The sequence below is a fragment of the Cynocephalus volans genome, chromosome 4 (assembly GCF_027409185.1).
Source record: "Cynocephalus volans isolate mCynVol1 chromosome 4, mCynVol1.pri, whole genome shotgun sequence".
In the NCBI taxonomy this organism is placed as follows: Eukaryota; Metazoa; Chordata; class Mammalia; order Dermoptera; family Cynocephalidae; genus Cynocephalus; species Cynocephalus volans.
The window spans coordinates 65,864,302-65,887,600 of record NC_084463.1 but is presented as its reverse complement, the minus strand read 5'-3'; the positions used below and the strand labels follow the sequence as shown (position 1 = coordinate 65,887,600).

General features: G+C 32.8%; 1 protein-coding gene across 1 annotated transcript in view; it reads left to right on the top strand.

Moving 5' to 3' along the window:
- The window catches only part of LOC134376184 (NADPH oxidase 4-like), a 147,089-nt gene that overhangs the window by 59,927 nt on the left and 63,863 nt on the right, over nt 1–23,299 (top strand). The window contains exons 7-8 of the mRNA XM_063094825.1: nt 2,853–2,925; nt 7,010–7,090. Of these exons, the coding sequence (XP_062950895.1) occupies nt 2,853–2,925; nt 7,010–7,090 (154 nt within the window). The remainder of the gene's footprint in view (nt 1–2,852; nt 2,926–7,009; nt 7,091–23,299) is intronic.

The window sequence follows — 23,299 nt, the reverse complement described above, 5'->3', positions numbered from 1 at the left end:
TTTGTTGATTTTTTAGCTCCCACTTATGAGTAAGGACATGCAGTATTTCTCTTTCTGTGGTTGGCTTATTTCACTTATGATTCTATCTAAGTTCATCCATGTTGCTGTGAATGGCAGTAGTTCATTCTTTTTTATGGCAGAGTAGTATTCCTTTATGTAAATATGCCACATTTTACTTAGCCAGTCATCCAACAATGGACATTTACATGGGTTCCAACTCTTGGCTGTGTAAACAGAGCTGTGATGAACATGGGAGGTATCACTTTGACATGATGATTTCCATTCCTTTGGGTGCATATCCAGCAGTGGAATTGCTGGATCATATAGCAGTTCTGTCATTGTTTGAGGAACCTCCATAACATTTTCCTTAATGGCTTCACCAATTTACTGTCCCACCAACAGTGTAGGAGGGTTCTCCCTTCTCTGCATCTTCTCCAGCATTTGTTATTCTCTGTCTTTTTTGTAACAGCCAGTCTAACTTTTGTGAGATGATGTTTCAGTGTGGTTTTGATTTACATTTCCCTGATGCTGAGTGATGTTGAGCATTTTTTCATGTGTCTGTTGGCCATTTGCATTTCTTCCTTTGAGAAATGCCTATTCAGCTCCCGTGACCATTTTTTAATCAGGTTTTTTTTGTTGTTGTTTTTTTACTGTTAAGTTCTTTGAATTCTTTGCATATTTTGGATATTAATCCTTTGTCAGATGCATAGTTTTCATATTTTCTCCCACTCTATAGGTTGTCTTTTTGCTTTGTTAATTTGTTAATTTTGATGTGCAGAAGCTTTCCAGATTGATATAATCCTATTTGTTTATTTTATTGAGTTAAAGTTGAAGTTCACTAAATTACACACATGTAAGTATGCAGTTTGATTGGTTTTAACGCACACACACATACACACATAAAGCAATCATCAAAATCAGGATAACAAATATTCCCATTATCCTAAAAGGATTTTGTGCTCTTTAATCCCTCCTAGTAACTGTTCTGCTTTCTGTCACTAAAGAATGGTGTGAATTTTCTATAATATTATATAAAAGTGGGCATAGACTTGTACTTTTTTGGTGGCAGGGCAATCTGGCTTTTTTCACTCAGCGTAATAATTTAGTGATTCATCTATGTTGTTGTTTTAATATCAACAGTTCACTTTTTCTTAATTGCTAATTATTTTCCCATGTACAGATAATACCACAGTTTATCCATTCATCTGCTGATGGACATCTGAGTTGTTTACAGGCTTTGACTATTAAAAATAAAGCAGCTATGAACACTCTTAAACAAGTCTTTGTGTGGATATGTTTGTATTTCTTCTCAGTAAATACTTGGAAGTGCAGTGGCACAGCCATTTTGTATGCATGCTATTCTTTTTAAATAGTATATTTTCTGTACTCTTAGTCCTTTAGTGTAAGCTAGATTAGTTATCTTGCTCTTCTCTTACCCGTAGGAAGTAAGCACTCACCTGGAGGAAATGTTAAAGATGATGGGAAAAGGGGATGATGGGGAAGGAAGTGTAGGGAAGGGAAGATTTGGATTAGGTCCATCAGGGAAGGGCAAGTTTTGTTAGGCTTTCAAATCTGTGCATTGGAAAAGGTGAGGCGGAGATAGTACACGAATGTTAAGAATCTGAAGGCTAACCCCCTTATTTTTCATGTGGCCCTTTACAAATGAAACTCGTTGCTATTGTACTGAGATTTTTATTATCTGTTGCTATTTTCCAATGATTTCAAACTCTCTGGAATTCTAATAATGCACACTTGCATTGCTCTTATGTGGTATCCAGCTTGTCTGCTTCTGCTAATGGCTCACAGTTCATGATAGTCCTTCTCTTCCATAGGCGGTTCCTTGGCAAGAAGTGAAGTGGGGAATATTTACACTTTTCCAGACAAAACTGGTCCAATATCGTTTCTCTGTGGCCTGATTTAAGATAGTTTCTCAGCTGGGACATTTAGGACTTACTGTTAATTGTATGATTGTAAGAGTAAACAAATAAAACTTGCAGACAGAATGTTTAGCTTCTTATTATCTTAGTAATAAAATAATAAGAAAGGAAATTATTGAGATTTTAGGTGTTTTAGATATGGTGTATCAGTTATTCATTTTGGACATGCTGTATGTGCAAATGCTGGATATGTAGCAATCTGACACATCATTATTAATTTTGACAACATATTTGCACATTTAGTACTTTATTTTTTTAAAAAACACAACACATCACTGATTTCAGCATATTTTCTATACTAAGAAGAAATATGTTTGCAAGTGTTCTTAAAACAACAGCACTGTAATTTTTTCTTGAAATCTACAATTTTTGTTCTATATCTTGTGGTTTAAAAAAAAAAACTTTATGTTTTGTTTATTTTGTCTTTAAAATTATTCCAGGTAGTGAAGCCCAAAAGCAGTTATTTGAAATTAAAACTGAAGGAGCTAACTAGTTCCGTAAAAGGAGGAAGGAGAGATTAAAGGCGATTTAGTACTATGGTGTAGAAAAGCAAAACAGAAAAGGTGCTGAATGTTAACCTTGTCCCGTTGCATTAATTACTGACGTTGTAGTATGTACCTGTAGAATTAAGTACATATTTACCTGTAGAATTAAGTACATATTTAGTGCAATATTTGAGAATACAAAAATGGACTCTTCTGTTAAAGGGAGAAAATATTCTGCTTTGTCTTAAGTACTTTGAAACTGTGCTGATTTTAAAAAGGCTTGTTTGAGGGGGAAGACAAATGCAGATAGGTGATTTGAATTAAGCGTCCTACAGAACAGCTTAATACTTTTGATTTTAAGATAATAATATCTTGTGCTTTTTTTCTCAGTATGATTTAAGTTAACATGTACTTATGTACATTTTTATAGTTCCTGGCTTGACAGGGTTCTGTATGGTAGTGGTGTTATTCCTCATGATTACAGCATCTACATATGCAATAAGGTAAGTGTCAGAGTCATTACTTTGATGTTTCCCAGTCAGATTACTTAGATTTTCTTCAGATTATCTTTATTTTTATATATTAACAAAGTATTTAACTCATTCAATGTCCTAGTTAATGGACTATTCTGGACAACTAAGAGTACAGTAAAGATGTTTCTATCTATCATATTTTGTTTTCGAAAATATCTTTGCATAAGTCAAATTTTCTAGGTCAGGTAAGAATTATGTATGGAGACTTAATTTGATGGCCAAGGAAATTTGAGTTTTTCAGGATCATTTTTCTGAAGGATAATGTGTCTCTATGGGACACGGGACTGTATTCAATGTGTATTCACAGGGACCTTGGGAATATCTGGGAATATATGACTTAAAATTATTTTATAGCTGCTTTCTTGATATGAGCTTATTTTGCTATAATTTAACATAGTGTTCTAAGCGAAACTTTGGGAGCATGGTTGGTTTACATCAGCTAAAATAATTGGAAATACGCATTCATATGGATTCTTCTAGTTAAGAGACTGTGAGCAATTTCAAATATATATCATCAGGAGCACTTTCTCATGTTCCTTCTGATGGACACATTCTATTTTTCAGAATATTTATAATGTCTTATGTGCTGATCAAACTTTTTGGTTAAAGAAAGGAAAGGGAAGAAACATTTTTTCTGATCTTCAAAAATCTTCATTCTGCTTGTCGAGATCTGACATTTAGTGGAAACAGACATACACACACATGTATATGCTTTGAAAGTAATTGCCCCATAATAAACGCAAATGAGTCTGTCCTTACACTTCTAACCACATTGATGAACACACATACACACACTGTAGAACTTCACAAGAAAATTCACCACTCAGAGATTAACACTATAAATTTTGTAGTGTTTATTTTTATAGACTTAATTCTTTTTGTTTTGCTTACTCATTCACCACCTCCTACCCCCTCCAAATTACTCTTTCTCTTTCTCAATCTCCCTATATTTTTCTTTCTTTAAATATCTATGTATTTTACCAAAATGGGGTCATATAATATTATTTTCAATCTGCTCTTTATTTAAATTTATGTTATGAACATTTTTCCACATTAATAAATATTGCTTTATCATTCTCTTTACTGATGGCACAGCATAGTACCATACAGATATACAGTATTTTCCCAGTCCCAAATTGTTGGATATTTTTGATGGATATTTTTTTTTAATATTTCAGTTCTGAAACAAACCCGCATTCATATGTCCTTGCATACTTTTTCAATGATATCTTAAGTAAAAATCCCTAGGTACAGAATAGCTGGGTCAAATGTTTAAGTGCACTTTTAAAACTTTTTATAAGAATAAAAAATTGCCTTACAGAAAGGCAAATCACTAATATTAGGACATGAGCATGCCAATTTTGTGGGGAGAAATTTTATTTTAGTTAAATAAAGCAATCATTTAAAAACTTACTTTTCAGTTTTAGGAGTTTTTGAAGGAAAATTTAGGTATTTGGTATATTTAGTTGCAAAATTACAGATATATGGATGTTATACATACAGAAAAAAAATTCTTGAGAAATAGTTTTGTCAGATGGCATATAAAGATTAATTTCTGTTCTCAACCAAGCCTTTACATTTGTTCTCATAAGCAATTCATTGAGCATCTCCTAATTCCCAGTTTTTCTTATCTGTTTAAAGAAAATCATCACATCTGATTTTCTTTTCTCCAAGGTTTATTGTGAGAATCATGACATTCTTAAATGTATCATGGAGATAATCTTCTCCTACCTTTTCTATTTACCACTGAGAAATTAAACATCAGTGAATTAATATGACTCCAGTGTTTGATTTCTGACAGTGAAATGTAATCTGCTAATTCAAGGATAGTTCAATATGGGCCAATCTATTTAAATAACTAATAGATTCTATTCATAGATGACAAGAGTACAAACATTTTTTCACCACAACAGATTTAAAAATGACAGTTATTAAATATGAACTCTAATTAAAAACTATAGTAGTCAAAAAACTGAGATCATACTTAGCAGTGAAACACTAGATATATTTCTAAGAAAGTCAGGAAAAAGCTAAGGTAATATTTTAAATTCTACCATTATTCACATATGGTAAGAAATGAAACAGTTGGAATTATTAGAAAAAAATGCAACAACAAATTATGATTACTTCCAGAAAAATAGGTATAATTCTCTATTCACAAGATCCAAGAGAAGTATAGAAAAATTTAGAAAGAAAATCAAGCGAAAGAGCTGAAAAAGGTAATTCAATACAAAACAAATATAAAAAAATAGCTGTTCTATGCACTAGTTATATCAATTTGGAAACTGAATCAAATAAAAATACATCACTCACAATTGCAACAAAAAAAATGAAATATATAGAAATAAAATTAATAAGAAGCTGAGAGTTATATAGGAAAAGATCATATAAGTTCACGGAGAAAAATATGTAGAGATTTGAATAAAGGCTGTATACTATTAAGATGTAGTTCTTTCCTAATTATCTTTAAGGTTCGTTGCAATTTCAGTTAAAAATCCCTGACAGGTTATTTTGTTTGTTTGAATTTACCAAAGTGATTCTTGAGTTCATCTTGAGAAACATTCAAGTACATGTTGCAAAAGAGGAGTAGAAGGAGGGATGTGCCTTAGTAAACACTGAAATGATTAAGCTTCAGTAACTTAAAAGAGAGTAGGACTTACTTGTAAAAATGAACAACACATTAAACCAAGGCACAGAGGTGATAGAAAGCCCCGTAAGGTATCTTGGCATGTATAATAACTTGCAAAATAATAAAAGGGCCATTACAAGCTTCATCAAACCTCAAGATGGACAAGGGATCATGTAAGAAATATTTGTCTAAAAATATGAAAACTAAAACTTCTTCATCTCAATATACATTATAAAAATTGAAAGGCAAATATGATATTGAGCAAGTTATTGCAATCACAAGGAGCCAGTGCATTCTAAATATTAATAGTTTACATATATAAACTAAGAAAAATGCCCTCTAGAAATAGGTAATTTTATGAACAGAGAAGTCACAGAAGAATTAGAAGTAACAAACATATGAAATAGTACCCAATCCTACTTATAAAAAGTAATGAAAACTTATAAAGTGAAGTCTGGATTTGGGGAAACAGGCACCTCTGCTCTAAGGTTGGGTTCGTCATTGTTGAACTTGTTTTTAGAGAGCAACGGGCCATGTGTATCAAAAGTATTACAAATGTGTATCCTTTGATCTAGCAGTTCCACTTCTAGTGATTTTTATTAAGAAAGGATCAGATAGGTGCAAAAATGTATATGTTACAAGAATGTTAATGATATTGCTTATGACAGCAAATACTATGAAAAGAGTAAATGTAAAACAATTGGCTATTGCTTACATGAGGGGTTCTAAAATTTCTAGGGAAGGTATCAGAATCATATAGTTAGCTTTTTTAAATACTTGCCCTCCACCTCCAAGATTGTAATGCATAAATATCGACCCTAGATATATGAAATAAAATCACTGTTAGTCTTTTTACTTCTGTAGATTGTGCTTATCATTCCCTTCCTTTTCAGACTCTTTGTCCTCCCCCAGAGCAGACACACCAAGTAATTATTCTAAAGTTACACTGTCCAAGAAGAGTATATAAAAATTTAATCCTCGCTTATTTTAATTTCTTTCCATTTGAGTTTCCTTTGAACTACTCTCAAACGTACTGGGTTAGGTAGTTGTTCCTAACCCAATACACATTAGAAATCATTTGAAAATTGAGAATATCGATGAAAAGGATAGCAAAAGTACATATTAGCAAACTACTGCTCAATTCTTAGACTTACATCATAATAGCTCTTAAATAAACATCCAATTTAATTTTTTCCATGCATCTTTATTTAAAAACAGAGAACTTTAAAAATTACACAGTGTTACTTACAATTTTTGTCATTTCTCTTTTTATGGTATGTTAATAATTTGTTATTAATAGATAAATCTCAGATGAACTTATATTTTAGTTTTCTTCAATTGTGGCATATGTTTGAAACTATGCACAATCTTTTTATTGAAATAGAATGTAAAGTAGTTTTGAAACTAACGTATTTGTTTTTTCAGAGTTTCTAACTATGACATCTTCTGGTATACTCATAACCTCTTCTTTGTCTTCTACATGCTGCTGATGTTGCATGTTTCCGGGTAAGTTTAAAAAATATTTTTAAAACCATGTATGCCTAAAAATGGGGTAATAAATGTCAACTTTATAGGAATTTTCACTGGAAGTGGTAAAAGTATTTGGTGACTTGGAATTGAGGGTTAGATCAAGAGTGGAAGGAATAGTTCCATTTTTAACATATTTTAATAAAGCCAGTATAAACATATACTAATATTGAAAGCTAGAGTTCTCCCACAATGTTGTAGTTTTTTAAAGCCCCCTATAGATACATTCTAATAATCTCTAAATGAATGTTGGTGAGAAGTGAAAAACTTCAAGAAGATATTTTAGTGTTTGTATTTTCAGAAACTGTCCTGCTGCTTCAGCATTTGTGACAATGGAGTTGCCAGTTTTTAGTTTAAAAAGGTCTAGAGATAGTAATACTTGCAGAGAAAGTCAAAGATTTACAATGATCAAAGACAAGGATTAGAGAAGAACATCAAAAAATCATGAAGAGAAAAAAGAAAGTATTCTAAGCTCTTAACAAAGAACATACCCAAAATATTCTAAAAAGTATGTGTACCCAAGCAGTGTACTCAAAAGATGGTGATTAAATACTCCATCGACATAGAGGAGGAAAATAATATATGTTTGTGTATGCATACGTCTGCATGACCACCAGCAGTGGATTTGGTTTTGGCTTGACATTCAGACTTATATGATATCATAGTCCATGACTGGGCATTGGATTCATTTGGTTAGGTAGAAGGATACAGAACAGGATGCTTGGAATATCAACAGGTTTATGTCAGGTGCTTTTTGGGTGGCGGTCCCTATTGCTGTTCAGGAACAATTTTCACCTCTTTCTGCTCATCTGTAGCAACTCACTTTTAAAATGAAGAGGCCATATGGGTAGGCATGGACTGACTAGTCTTAGTTAACGCCATTTTCCACAGGACCGAATATCTTGGCAACAGCTCAGGGCCCCTAGAGGGATGCCTTCAGTTGCAAGAACACATTACACACAAGGAAGCTGGGGTTTGTGAATTCCAAAATGATTTTATAGTTCAATCACCGTCCTCTTGGTCCAGATGCATTTCACCAATAATAAATAATGATTTCTGATAACACAGCTGGCATTTCCCATGTGTCTCAACCTGAAATATTTCCAGGGAAACTGTTTGGAGAAAGGTTCAGACTTGTTGTTAGCCCTTTCTTGAAAATGTTTTATAATGTGATTTATCAGTAGAGTAGGTCATTTACATAAATTATATATTTGCTGCAGGGCATACATGTTCAAAACATTTTTTTTCTTCTTCTGATTTTAATTAGGTTTATCCCACATGACCTGCTTAGCTTTGCTTGGTGCTAGAACATACAGTTGTAAAGCAACAGAAACCTGGTCACATATTATAACCCTGACTTCCAGCTAGCTATTCCTGCCTCACAGGAAAGAGAGCAATACTTAAAGGATCAGAGTTCTATCCATTTCCTTTTGTGGGGATAACACATTCTGCTGAGCCTTAGGATGCCGAGAAAGCCCTTGGTAGAGAATATCTGCTTTACATTTTATTCTTTAAATGGCTTGTTCACATGTCTGAGGCTATGGTCATAAAGTAGACTATAAATAAGCAGACACTTCTAATAAAACAATAATTTTAAACAGTAATTTAATAACAATTTAATAATTTCATTTAATTGTAAACAGTAATTTAAAACAATTACACAAATCTTACTATATGCCATGTATAAATTCAAAATGCTTTAGATACTTTGTCATTAAATGCTCAGAATTTTATGAAGATGAACAATACTCTTAAACCACCTTCATAGGTGGGAAAACTGAGGTTTAGAAAAATTAAGTAACTTGCTGAAGTTTACTTAACTGATAAAACCTGGATTCAAATCTAGGCCGTTTGACTCAAACTCCTATTTTCTTACTACTAAGCTTTATTTTTTTGGAGAGCTTTGTACTTGCAGGAATTCGGTCTTTAGATTTTTTTAAAAAGGTTATTTTCTTGACTAATCTGGTATTGTGAGCTATGTATCTATATCATATAAGAGAAAGTTTATTAGTATAATTATACAATCTTTTGCCTCTATATTTTACTAAATTAAAACTCTGAAAATAAACCGTTCCCTTGTAATCCAAAATAGAACCAATTTTCTTAATGGTTCAGGAGTTCAAATATACTTCTTAATTTTAAAGAGGATTTTACTGATAGTTCTTTCTCCATTTATTTTGTAAGTAAAAGAAAGGCATAAATTTTGATTTTACTTTTGTAAGAACAAAGGTCATAGGCAGAAGGTGATTTTAATTTACAAGGAGAAATAACAAAAAGATACCTACAGGCTGAATTACATATCATCAATGTATTATTACAATTGAATTAATAGTTCTTTACTTATTGTCAGTAGAAATGAAGAAAAAATGATTCTAATACTGAAATAAGTGTTATGCAACACATGCGCAATACAATTAGCATACTATAGTGCACATTTTTTTCTAAGAAGTTTAATTTTGAATAAAGCAATATAGATTATACTTCCAGTATGGGAAAAATTACAACTGATAAACTTTCCAACTTTCTGAAAATGGAAACTGTTCTTTAATTGATAAAGGATCTGTCCATAAGTAATCCTGCTTAGATTATCTTTTGTGCCAATATTTAGAACATAGATCTATATTTCTGAAATATCCAGATAATTTTATTCTCCAGCTTTTGATTTTACAAGTAAGTACAGTGTTCAAAGCAAGTTTTTTGGATTTAGATTGAGATTTTTGTTAAACAGTGTGCTTTAGGTTTGAACAGAAAATCAGCATTTGCTGGGCATTTACTCTTTTGTCCATCAATGAGCTAAGTACTGTAAGGTATAGAAGAACAATATATTATATGATCCCCAGTCTTCCAGCATTAATAAATGATTTGAAATTGAAAAAAACAATTAAAAGAGCTAGAAGTAATTTTGACTGCATATTTTTAAAATGTTAACATATTTTATTTACAAGAATTCTAGCAATTCAGAGAATTGAAAAGTCAATGTTAACTAGAAATTTTAGAAAATACTAAACCTCAAAGATAAAATGATTAGAAAACATTGACTGGTTTTTCTACCTAAACAGACTTTTGCAGTAAGAGGAGAAATTGTTTCATATGATTTTCTATGGTTAATTTTTTTTTCATAGAATCTTAAATTTTGAAGGAAACTTAAAAGATGTTTTGACCAAGTCTCTTTAAATCTCCCCTACCATATGTCTACTAAGTAAATGTCTAATTACGAAGATGCCCATTCTGTCTTTGGGGAGCTCTAATTCTCAGAAAGTTCTTTCTTTTTTGAAAGAATTTATTTTACTGTAATTTCTATCCAGCAATTTAAAAGTCTGATTCTGGAGGTCCTGGAAATTAAGTGCCTCCCCTTTTCTAAATTCTGCTCATCTGTTCCCTTGCCTGATGTTATTTCTTTCGAATCTCATCATTGTTCTGAACTTTCTCCTTTGAATATATTAAAAATTAATATTTTTTGAATGCTTATCTTTTACCTTGCTAGTGTTTGATCTCGTTAAGTCCTCTCAGAACCCTGTAATGTATTTATTATTATTATTATTATTATTATTACCATTGTCCAGCAGAGAGAACAGGAGCAGTGAGAGAGGTGAGGTAACTTGCTTGACCTTGAGTTTGAACTCCAGTATCAGATTTCAGAACCTACATTTCTAACCAGTGAATCATGCTGGCTCCAGTCTGGCATGGTTTTTCTGTATGCCTTTTAAAGCTGGAAGCAAAACTAGATGCAGGCAGTTCTCTTAGACTGTATGATCTGCTATTAGTAGAGTGTAAGTCTCACTATCTCCACTACAAATAGTGCAGTCAGAGTTATTTAGGACCAAATTATCTTTCTCCATGATTATCTGTGCTCTTAGCTTAACCTGGTTTTCATCCTTATTACTTATATTTTAGATTTTTTTTTTTTGTTATTTATTCAGAAATCTATTATATGCCACCCTAAAAAGTTACATTTCATGTGCACTAAACTCAGATGTTTCTTTTAGTATTCAAAGGGATCTTTAAAATAAATTATTTTTTCTTTCCAAGATGTCAGTGTAGCATGGTGGTTCAGAGATGTTGGCAGATAATTTGACCTATTTTTTCTTATCTATTAAATGGAATTAATAAAACTACCCACATCATAGGGTTGTCACAAGTTTTAGGGAAAGCAGCAAAGTAGGCAGAATAGGGACATACTTAAAAAAGGTTAACAAGAAGAAAATGTACAAGAATCAATACTCATAGCTGTGTAAGGAAGAAGCTTCACATTTAACTGTTTGAATAATCCTTTTTCTTTTTATTTGTTTATTTATTTTTTGCTAAAGTCACAGCACTTTAGAAGAGCACAAATTTTCTTATCAGCAAAGTAATTTGATGAACATATAGTGAAAACTGCCTAACAGACCAAAAGAATATTGCTTGAAAGGGTAACAATTTTATAACTTTTAAGATCTCTAAAATTCAATTGATTTTAGTAATAGAGGTTTATCTTGGGACTTGCAAAACAAGTCGTTTCCTGAGGAATTTTTTCATCTAGTTTTTTAAGACACCTTTCTAGAAGATTGCTATTGGTGTGCTAAATTAAGGTTATTTAATACCAAAGACATTTGGGGGAAGAAAGCCAAAACCATTTCCTCTTTCCAGACATATATAGAACTCGATGTTTCTTTCTTCATTTTCATTTGAAAAACTCATCAGGAGGAGATACATACTGCTATTCTCACTAACTGATAAACAGGATATTGGGGCGAAAAGAAATGAATGTCACAGAACCTCAGCTTGAGAGCCTGATCCTGTTCCTTTGAAAGGCATGTGGAGGGAATGCGCTGTAAATGAGATTTGGCACCTTAGCCTCTGCAATCATGCCATGGTCAACACTCCCACCAGCTTTAGCTCAGGAGTGCTGTGTGGGCTGTGATTGAATTTTATGTTTTAATTTAAATGAGGGAGAGATTGTAATGTGACAATTCTGCAGCAGATAGAAGGGAAAGTCCTTCTCAAATGTGTGGGTGGCAGTGAAAGCAAATTAAAGGTGTAAGTAATTTTTTCTGTCAGCTCTGCTGGACTTCTCAGACCATTTTTTTATTATATGAATGATACCTGAATTATTCTCTTAGAGCTCTGCCATATGGGACTACTTGGTGGCAAGAGTTATTCATAGAGCATGGTTTATATTCTACAGAAATCATTTTTTTTAGGAAATTCAAAAGAAATGGTTTTTATGTATGTGTTTCTAAAAACACATATTCTTTTTAAAATTTAAATTTAAATTTTGAAATAATTACAGGTTCTCAGTAATTTAAACCAGGAGGAAACAGTGGGTAGCCTTTGTCAACAGCAACATTAACAAGCCACAGGCAGTGTCAGCTTCATAGGAGTTTAGGCTCAAGGAGTTAACCACGATTAGACAGATATTTGTGAGGGTAGCTTATCGTGCTGACTTTAAAATATCCTCCCTTTCTTAAGCCCTCAGGAGAAGAAAATTAAGGATATACTCTTAGGGGATGGAGGTATTTATGCAATATACTTAAGTGTTAAAAGTTGCGTGTTTCCGAAGTATCTTCTCTTTTAGAACCCACTTTCCCTGAGCTCTCTCTTTACCTACACTGGTGTATCAGAACAAAAGGCTTGTGGGAGGCACCTGTTCTTCTTAGAAAGTCAGGTGGGAACTTGGTTGGAGCCCAGGAAAAGGAAGGCCCAGAGGTTGTATGTTACCTAATCCTATTCTAGTACTGAGGGAGAAAATTTTTACTTCCCTATGCTATCTTTCCAGTTTCCCTTTCCTTGCCAATAGATTTGCAGTGACACTTTAATTTATTGTTCAAACAAGGTACTTTTAATAATGAAAGGGGATGCTACTCATAAGTAAGCAGAAACTGTGGGTAAATCAGGACATTTGGTTATTCTACCTATTCCTAGTCATTGGGGAGAGTTTTAGGGAAGCTGATGAACTGCTTTTAGTGGAGACCTTAAGCCACAATCAACAAGAGTCATTAACTCAAATAGAGGCTATGCATGGGTCCTTGGCAGATACAACCTTAGAATGATACACAGTGTAGATTTGCCTCGGTTTGTGTTATTTTAGAGATTGTAATTAGTTGTCCACTATCATGGTAGTAGAAGGTTGAGGATATGGGTGTTCAAGATAGTGTCTAAATCTTGAATTAACTATCCATCACTCTTACAGGTGACCTGCTATAATACTTTCTAGATGTCTAATTTTTAATCAGTCTGACATACATATTATCCACTTAATGCCCATTATTTTTATCATAAAGTCCCACTTCTCTTTCTGTAGAGTAAGGGTTTTAAATTTGAATTCATAATCACTAGGAATCATTGGATGGATTCAGGAGATCCATGAATTCCTGAAATATATACACACACATATGTACAGACACATATTTATGGGTATATACTTGTATTTTGTTTTGAGTTATGTACATACATTTCATTTTATTTTATTTGTTAATTTTCTTAATTTTATAATTATGGATATTTATTTTTTACTTTTATTTATTTATGAATATTCATGAGATACAAGTTATGCAAAATTGCTTTTGTACCCTGTGTCCCCACCCAATTATCCCTCAACCTCCCTCTCCCTCCCCCTCACACCCCCACTCTGCTTTGTAGTCCTAGGAATGTTCTTTCCCTCTGTAAGACCCAAGCACTACTATGGTCTTTCTTTCCTGCCTTCCTTTCTCTCTTAGCTCCCACATATGAGTGAGCACATGTGGTATTTATCCCTCTGTGCTTCACTCGTTTCGCTCAACATAAGTTTCTCCAGGTTCATCCATGTTGTTGCAAATGGGAGTATTTCATTCTTTTTTGTGGCAGAGTAGTATTCCATGGTGTATATATACCACGGTTTCCTTATCCAGTCATCCATCAATGGACATTTAGGTTGGCTCCATGTCTTGGCTATTGTAAACAGAGCTGCGATGAACATGGGAGTGCAGGTATCCCTTTGACCTGATTATTTCCATTCCTCTGGGTATATACCCAGAAATGGGACTGATGGATTGTATGGAAGATCTATCCGTAGTTGTTTGAGAAACCTCCATACTGTTTTCCATAGTTGTACTAATTTACAATCCCACCAACAGGGTAGGTGTGTTCCCTTCTCTCCACACCCTCACCAGCATTTGTTATCCACTGTCTTTTTGATTATAGCCAGTCTAACTGGGGTGAGGTGTTATCTCAGTGTAGTTTTAATTTGCATTTCCCTGATGACTAGTGATGTTGAGCATTTTTTCATGTATCTGTTGTCCATTTGTATGTCTTCTTTTGAAAAATGTCTATTCAGCTGATTCGCCCAGTTTTTAATTGGGTCATTTGTTTTTTTTACTATATAATTGCTTGAATTGTATGTATATTCTGGACATTAATCCCTTGTTGCATGCATAGTTAGCAAAATTTTTCTTCCACTTTGTAGGCTGTCATTTTACTCTGTTGATTGTTTCCTTTGCTGTGCAGAAAGTTGAGTTTGATACAGTCCCATTTGTTTATTTTTTCTTTTGCTGCTTGTGCCTTTGGGCTCATGTTCATAAATCTTGTGCATACATTTTATATAAGAAAGAATTTCCCAGATTTCATTGTATTCCCCAAAATGAATCTAATGGTGCAAAAAAGTGAAAAATGTCCTGAACTATAACTTTTTCATGTATTGCACACAGGTATTGATATTCAATGGTGTGCCCCACAGATATGTACAATCAATTATGTTTCAATTAATAATAAATAAATAAATAAATAAATAAAAAGCTAGATTTTAATCAGAGAACTATAATATTACATTTACACATTTTATATCTCCTGCTTAAGTTTTCCCTAGAGTTAAAAACACTGAATTGTGGGGAAAATAAAGAACACTGGGGCAATTTTCTTCTCAAATGAAGGCTACTGGAAGGATAACTTAATCTGACAAACACAGTGATTAACTTAACAATTGCATTATCATTTTGGAGGACAATAATGATACTATTCATAATAATCCCCAAGGTTTAGATAGCATTTAATATGTGACAGGGACTGTTCTTAGAACTTTGTATACACCCACATCCACATCCACATGCATACACTTTTTTTGTTTATGTTTGTTTTTCAAGTGCACAGCAGTACAAGGTAAGTACCATTATCATCCCCACTTCACAGATGTGGAAATGAAGGACAGAAAGTTAAATTAAATGCCTATCCAGAGCTCCTTAGCAAGTACCTGAAAGTTTAAGATTGAGCCCATGAAGTCTGGCCCCAGAATCTAGGCATTTAGTTCATACCCTTTTCTTGAATTACTGAATTATTTATTCACAATTTGGAAGGTATCTTTGCCTATGAATGAAATCTTTTTTTTTTTTTTTTTTGTCTTTTTCGTGACCGGTACTCAGCCAGTGAGTGCACCAGCCATTCCTATATAGGATCCGAACCCGCGGCGGGAGCGTTGCTGCGCTCCCAGTGCCGCACTCTCCCCAGTGCGCCACAGGCTCGGCCCTGAATGAAATCTTTTTATGTCATGTGAAAACCTAGGGTATCTTTTCAATTTGTGCATGTAATTTGGTGACTGTATATGCATTTATGCTTGTATGTTTGGGGTAAGAAATTCAAGTTTTTTCAAGTTACATAGGTTTCAAGGTTTTGAAGGTGAAATCTAATTCTTCCAAAAAAACAGGGTAAGAAGAAAATGCCTTCATTTTGGTACTGCTTTATAAATATTTCTTAAAATATATGACTTTGTTATGGCACATAATAAATATAACAATTTTATAATAAATCTCATAATAAAATTATAATTATGTGATACTTTACCTTTCTAAATTTTTCCATACAATCTGAGAATAACAATGGGAGAAGCTAGTCTCCGGACTAGAGCCAACAAAAATGCTGTGGAAGAGATACTTTTATCAGTATTTTTATTACCAGTCTGCCTTTGTAAAGAGATTAAGTCAAAATACAGCAAAGAAAGAAAAGGGGAAAAGAGATTATTCACAATATAGAAAAAGCACATCAAGTCCACAGATTTCAAAAATCAATGCCTTTTAACAGAAGTTTGCTATGAATTTTCTCTACATATTAGATGACCCATCAAGTTAGTATTTAAATGTGAGGGATATATTTGATAAAGGAATCCCAAAGTAATTAAATAAATAGGCCCGCGATGTATGCAATTTTATTGATTGACTTAGTTTTGCTCTTTTCTGCATCTTTGCTGTCTTCACCTTAAATATAGTAAAACAAACTGCCCAATGTCCTTGATTCTAATTTAGAAGAAACAGGATTGATTGTTCGAAGATCACTAGTGTGATCTTGAGCAAATAAGTTTTCTATGGAGTTTCCTGATTTATAGAAAAAGGAGAAGTAATTATGTCTCAGAGACTTATTTGGAGAGAAAAATTAGAAAGTGTACATACAAATGACACCATATATACACACACATATATACACATTTTTATCATTACCTGCTCTCCAGTTTTTATCAGTTTGCTAGAAAACTAGGTCAATATAATTATTTGTGAAAATAAATCATGTCATATGACAAGATTAACTCTAGCTCTAGAATATTTACACCGGCAACCTGATGCATATTCATTTAGTCCATTCTTTTGTTAGCTTTGTAACGGAAGTTGAGTGAAACATTCCTCAGCCCTCTTTATTGCAGCCAATAGGGCTGTCCATACTTTTAAAGTCCATTACCAAGCCTCATAGTGGCACCTGTTATTCCTGGCAACATAGGCTAAGGAGAAGAATGGGAATTGGGTAGGGAAAAAGAAAAAAAGAAAGAATCCAGACATACACTCTGCAAATGTCCAGGGGGAAGAGAAATTCACATAAAAACCAGCTATCCAGAAGCACAGTATAGAACACTATGCACTCTATAAAACATTAAGTAATTGGGAGAAGGTCAGAGGTTGCTGTTGAATTGCAGAAATGCCTAGTGATCTCTTCTTCCTACCCCCATTTGGTATCTGTGAATTCCAACATGAAAGAGAACAAGAAAATAGAACAGTATTATATCCTTGGTGGAATGTAGTGTTTTTGACTGTAGGAGTGTTTCTTACTCATCTTTATCCATGGATCTCTTTCACATGTCATCACTCACTATTTTGCTGGAGTAAGCTGAATTGTATTAATTAATTTAAGCTAGAAATGTGTTATCTTTCAAAGGCCCTTCCGATTTTCAGATGACAGTAAAGAATAATCTGTGCATTTGTTTAAATATAACTTGGATTTCCATTTTGTGGCTGTCATTTATGTGTAGCATTATCTAATTAAGAAGTTATCATGACAACTAATATGTTGCTTCCTGTTCCAGAGAAAATAGGTTTTATGTCTAGACTATTTGGTTGTATTGTACATTGGCACATTTTTTGTTGGGAATTTTTGTATACTTCAGTGTATAAAAATTCTTTGGATCACAGAAGGAAAAAAAAAACCATCTCTCATTATTTGTTTTCTCTCACTTTCTGGTTTTCCCATTTTAAACTTAAATGCATAGGATGAATAAAATTCTTGAGGAATTAGGTCTTATGTGGAATCAAATCCCATCCCCCATAATATTTACATGTTTTAATATGTTAACAAATATAACATTCTGTACAATTTTAATATTTAAGATGTACATATGTATTTTTTCCATTTTCAATTTCTCATGCATCAAATTTTTATTTCTACATAAAAAGTAATTATTTTCTCTATAATAATTATGGATCAAGGTCTTATGGTTTATTTACATTTGCTGATATTTTATCCTGTAAGCCAGATGGGAGTGGGGATTGAAGTCATGTGGTGTTTTCGCCCTTAAGGGTGCCTAGTTACATAGTTTGTACGTGTATATATAGGTATAGTATATACAGAGCATTCTCATGGACGTGAAGCTGTTTATTCTATAAGCTGCATGTATAAGGGTATTTCAAGAAGTTTGTGGAAAAATAGAATTAGAAAATAATGTGATTCTTTCTGTGAACTTTTTAAGTGCCCCTGTGTTAATGAATTTTTAGTCTTCCAGATTCTGAGTCTACTTTTTCCCCATTTTGGGGATAGAAATATTGAGCTTTATACCAAATAAATTCTTATGTCATTTTCATCTCAATTTTTCTCCTGGGATATTTTTTATACTAACAAATGGTTCTGGCCAAAATTACAGAATGAGAAAGCTGGGGGAAAAGAGAAGAAATGTAGGATGTATTGATTTTAAGGAAAAGTTTAATGCATTAGTGTTTTTCTGAAATGTGAAATCATTATTTTAATCTTCACTTCCATTTTAGTAAAGTCTAAAAGCAGAAGAAGTACTAAGAAATCATAGATGTTTACATATTTTTTCTTCAGAAAATGTCAAAGATCTTTTCTTTATATAACCGTGATGTAGAGAGAAATAGGTACTCTCTTTTTTAGTTAAGTAAACTTAGTGAAATGACCTATTTTACTTCACGTACGCAAAGAATGTTCAAATCTTGAATGTAAGTCCTTAGACTAAGGGGGTTTAGATTTGTCAGCTGCAAAAGGATTGTGGCAGAACCAGCTACTTACTATGCTGGCCCACTGCAAAAGAAAAGTACAGAGCCCTTTGGATTAAATATTATTAAGCATTTGGAGATAGTGATAACAGAGCATTAAACCAATGGTGGCATTTCTAAAGTTGAGTCTGATATAACTGCACAGATCACAAACCCACGATGGCATTTCTCCTTCCTTCTGTTCTATTCTACTCTCTACTTCTATGAGAACTACCTTTCTTTTCTTTAGGTTCCACATATGAGTGATATCACATAGTATTTGTCTTTCTGGGCCTGGCTTACTTCACTTAACATGATGGTCTCCAGTTCCATCCATGTTGCTGCAAATGACAGGATTTCATTTTTTTAAATAGCTGAATAGTATTGTGTGTGTGTGTGTATATATACACACACACACACATATATATATACACATACATACACATATACATTTAATGCATTTTGAGTTGATTTTTTTTTTGAGTCATGAGAGACAAGCGTCTAGTCTCAATCTTTTGCGTGTGGATATCGACTATTTTTAGCACCATTCATTGAAGAGGTTGTCCTTGCTTCAGTGTATATTTTTGGCACCTTTGTTGAAAATAAGTTGGCTGTAAATGTGTGAGTTTATCTCTGGCCTTCCTTTTTTGTTTCATCAGTCTATTTGTCTATTTTTATGCCAGTACCATGCTTTTTTGGTTACTATAGATTTATAGTATATTTAAAGGGAGGAAGTGTGATGCTTCTAAATTTGTTCTTTTTGTTTAAGGTTGCTTTGTCTATAAAGGGTCTTTGGTGGTTCTATACAAATTTTAAGATTATTTTTTCTATTTCTGTGAAGAATTTCATAGGTATTTCATTAAGGATTTGTTGAATCTGTGATTGCTCCAGGTAATATGGACATTTTAATGATATTAATTACCCCAACACATGAGCATGGGGTATCTTTCCATTTATTTGTGTCTTCTTCAATTATTTCCCCAATGTTTTATAGTTTTCATTGTAGAGGTCTTTTACCTACTTGGTTAAATTTACTTCTATGAGTTTCATTTTTCTGGTAGCTATTTTGAATGGGATTACTTTCATGATTTCTTCTTCACATATTTCATTTTTGGTGTACAGGAAGGCTATTTTTTGTGTGTTGATTTTATATCCTCCAACTTTACTGAATTCATTTATTAATTCTAGTAATTTTTTGGTGGAAACTTTAGGGGTTTCTATGTCATCTGAAAACAGGGATAGTTTGACTTCCTCCTTTCCAATTCGTATGCCCTTTATTGCTTTCTCTTGCCTTATTGTGCTGGCTAGAACTTATAGTACAATGTTGAATAAAAGTGGAGAAAGTGAGCATCCTGGTCTTGTTTCAGATCTTAGAGTAAAAGTCTCCAATTTTTATCCTCTCAGTGTGATATTAGCTATGGGTTTGTTGCATATGGCCTTTATTTTGTTGAGGTGCATTCCTTCCAAACCTAACTTGTTGAGCGATTTTTATCATGAAAGACTGTTGGATTTTATCAAATGCTTTTTCTGGGTCTATTGAAATGATCATATGTTTTTGTTTCTTTCTTCCTCTGTTGATATGCTGTTTCAAACTTATTGATTTGCATATGTTGAATTATCCTTGCATCCTTGGGGTGAATCTCACTTGATTATGGTGAATGATATTTTTAATGTGTTGTTCGATTTGTAATTTGCTGAGGGTTTTTGCATCAATGTTCATTAGGGATATTGGTCAGTAAGTTTTTTGTTGTTCTTTTCTTCTGTTTTGTTTTGGTTGTGTGTTTTTTCTGATTTTGGCATGAGAGTAAATTGGCCTTGTAGAATGAGTTTGGAAATATTCCCTCCTCTTCAGTTTTTTGGAAGAGTTTGAGAATAATTGGAATTAGTTCTTTAAATGTTTGGTAGAATTTGGCAGTGGAGCCATCTGTTCCTAGGGTTTTCTTTGTTGGGAGACTTTATTACTGCTTCAATCTCATTACACATTATTGGTCGGTTTAGGTTTTCTAGTTTTTCATAATTCCACCTTGGTAAGTTGTATGTGTTCAGGAATTTATCTATTTCTTCTAGTTTGTTAGCATATAGTTGTTCATAATAGTCTCTTATGATTCTCTGTATTTATGCAGTATCAGCAAGAATATCTCCTTCTTTACTTCTGATTTTGTATCTTCTCTCTTTTTTCATCATTAGTCTAACTTTTTGAAAAAAAAAATCTCTTTGTTTCATCAGTCTTTTGTACCTTTTTAAAAGATTTCTAGCTCATGTTTTTTCTGCTCTGATCTTTGCTATTTCTCTCCTTCTACTAATTTTGAATTTGGGTTGTTCTTATTGTACTAGTTCCTTAAAGTGTTTGTTTGAAGTCATCTTCTTTTTTGACATAGGCACGTATTTTTGGATTCCCTCTTAGAACTGCTTTTGCTGTATCCCATAGGTTCTTGTAGGTTGTATTTTCATTTTCACTTGTATCCAAGAACTTTTAAATTTATTTTTTAAATTTTTTCTTCTGTTTTCTTATTGTTTAGGAACATATTGGTTAACTTCCATGTCTTTGTACAGTTTTTAATGACCATTCCATTATTGATTTCTTATTGTGATTACACAAGGTAGTTGATATGATTTCAAATTTTTAAATTTGTTGAGAATTGTTTCATGACCTAACATATGATCTATTCTACAGAATATTCTACATGATGCTGAGAAGAACATGTATTCTGTAGATGTTGGATAAAATGTTCTGTAAATGTCCGATAGGTCCAATTGGTCCAGAGTAGAGATTAACTTTGATGTTTCTTGGTTAATTTTCTTTCTGGATAGTCTGTTCTTTGCTGAAAGTGGGATATTAATGTCCCAAACTATTTTTGTATTGGGGTCTGTCTCCCATAAGATCTATTAGTAATTGCTTTATATATCTGGGTTTTCTGGTATTGGGTGCATATATATTTACAATTATATCCTTTTGTTGATTTGATTCTTTTATCATTATGTAATGACTTTCTTCATCTTTTTATGCATTCCTTGGCTTAAAATCTAATTTTTTCTGAAATAAGTAAAGCTAATCCTGTTCTTTTTTGGTTTCCATTTGTATGAAATATTTTTTACCGTCCTTTATTTTCACTCAATGTGTCTTCATAGGTGGAGTGAGTTTCTTATAGGTAGTATATCATTAGTTCTTGTTTTATAATCCATTCAACCACACTGTGTCTTTTAATTGTTGACTTTATCTGGTTCAAATTTAGGGTTATTATTTATATATAGGGACTCATTACTGCCATTTTTTTTTCCTTTTGTTCTGGTTGTATATAGATACTTTTCCCTTTTTTCCCAGTCTTCCTATCCTCTTTGTGATTAAGTGGTTTTCTACAGTAATATCTTTTGATTTCTCAATATTTATTTTTAATATGTCTATTTAAGATTTTACATTATGATTACCATGAGGGTTACAAAAGCATTTTATAGTTATAATAGATTATTTTAAACTAATAGCAACTTAACTTTCATATCTAAGAAAAAAGAATAAAAAAACCCAAAACTACTCAACATTTCGACATCATCTCTTTTTACTTTTTGACATTGTAGTGCTTCAAGTTACATCATTTAATGTTACCTATCTCTTATATGATTCCTGTATTTGTTACTTTTTAGATTTGTCCTTTAGTCTTCATACTAAGGATATAAGTGGTTTATTCACCAACATCGGAGAATAATCAAATTGTATACTTATTTTACTACTGAGTTTTGTACCTTCAAATGTTTTCTTGTTACAATTAAGCATCATTTTCTTCCAGATTGAAGAACTCCCATCAGCATTTCTTGTAAAGTGAATGTAGTATTGATTAATCCCCTTAGCTTTTGTTTGTCTAGGAAAGACTTTATTTCTCCTTCATATTTGATGGTTAGTTTTGCTGGGTACAGAATTCTTGGTTGACAGCCTTTTCCAACACTTGGAATATAACATTCCACTCTACTGACTTGTAGAGTTTCCACTGAGAAATCCACTGAGAACTTTATTCAAGCTCTGAATGTTATGTTCCTTTTTTGAATGTTGAATTTTATCTTCCTTTTCTTTTCTTCATGCATTCAGTATTATTTCTTTGTCTTTGTTTATTGATAATTTGATTATGATATGCCTCGGGTGTTCTTCTTTAGACTGAATTTGATTGGTGACCTCTGAGCTTCTTGTACCTGGATGCTGTCATCTTACTCCACGCTTGGGAAATTTTCAGCTATTGTTTTCTTAAATATACTTTCTAGGTCTCTTCCTTTTCTGTTTCCTTCAGATATGCTGATTATGCAGATATTATATCACTTGAAGGAGCCCCATAATTCCTGAACTTCTGTTTCATTTTTTCTGTTATTTTTCTTTTTTTGCTCCTGTGATGGCTTTTTAAAAATTGATTCTATTCCTTTTGAAGTTTCCTGTTATCTCCTGAATTCTTTTACAAATATTGTTTAATTTTTCTATCTGTATTTTCTTGTGAACTCCTGAACATCTTTAAGAGGATTATTTTGAATTAACTGTCAGACATTTCATAAATTCTATGATTTATGGGTCCGTTGCTGGTGCTTTGTAGGTTTCCTTGTGGTGTCATATTTCTTTGTTCTTTCTCAATATTTAGGTCTTTACATGGATGACTGTGCATTTGAGGAAACGGTTTCCTCTTCCAGGTTTTATAGGTGTTCTTTGGTGTGTTAGACCTTTATTGCTCAATATAAGAACTTT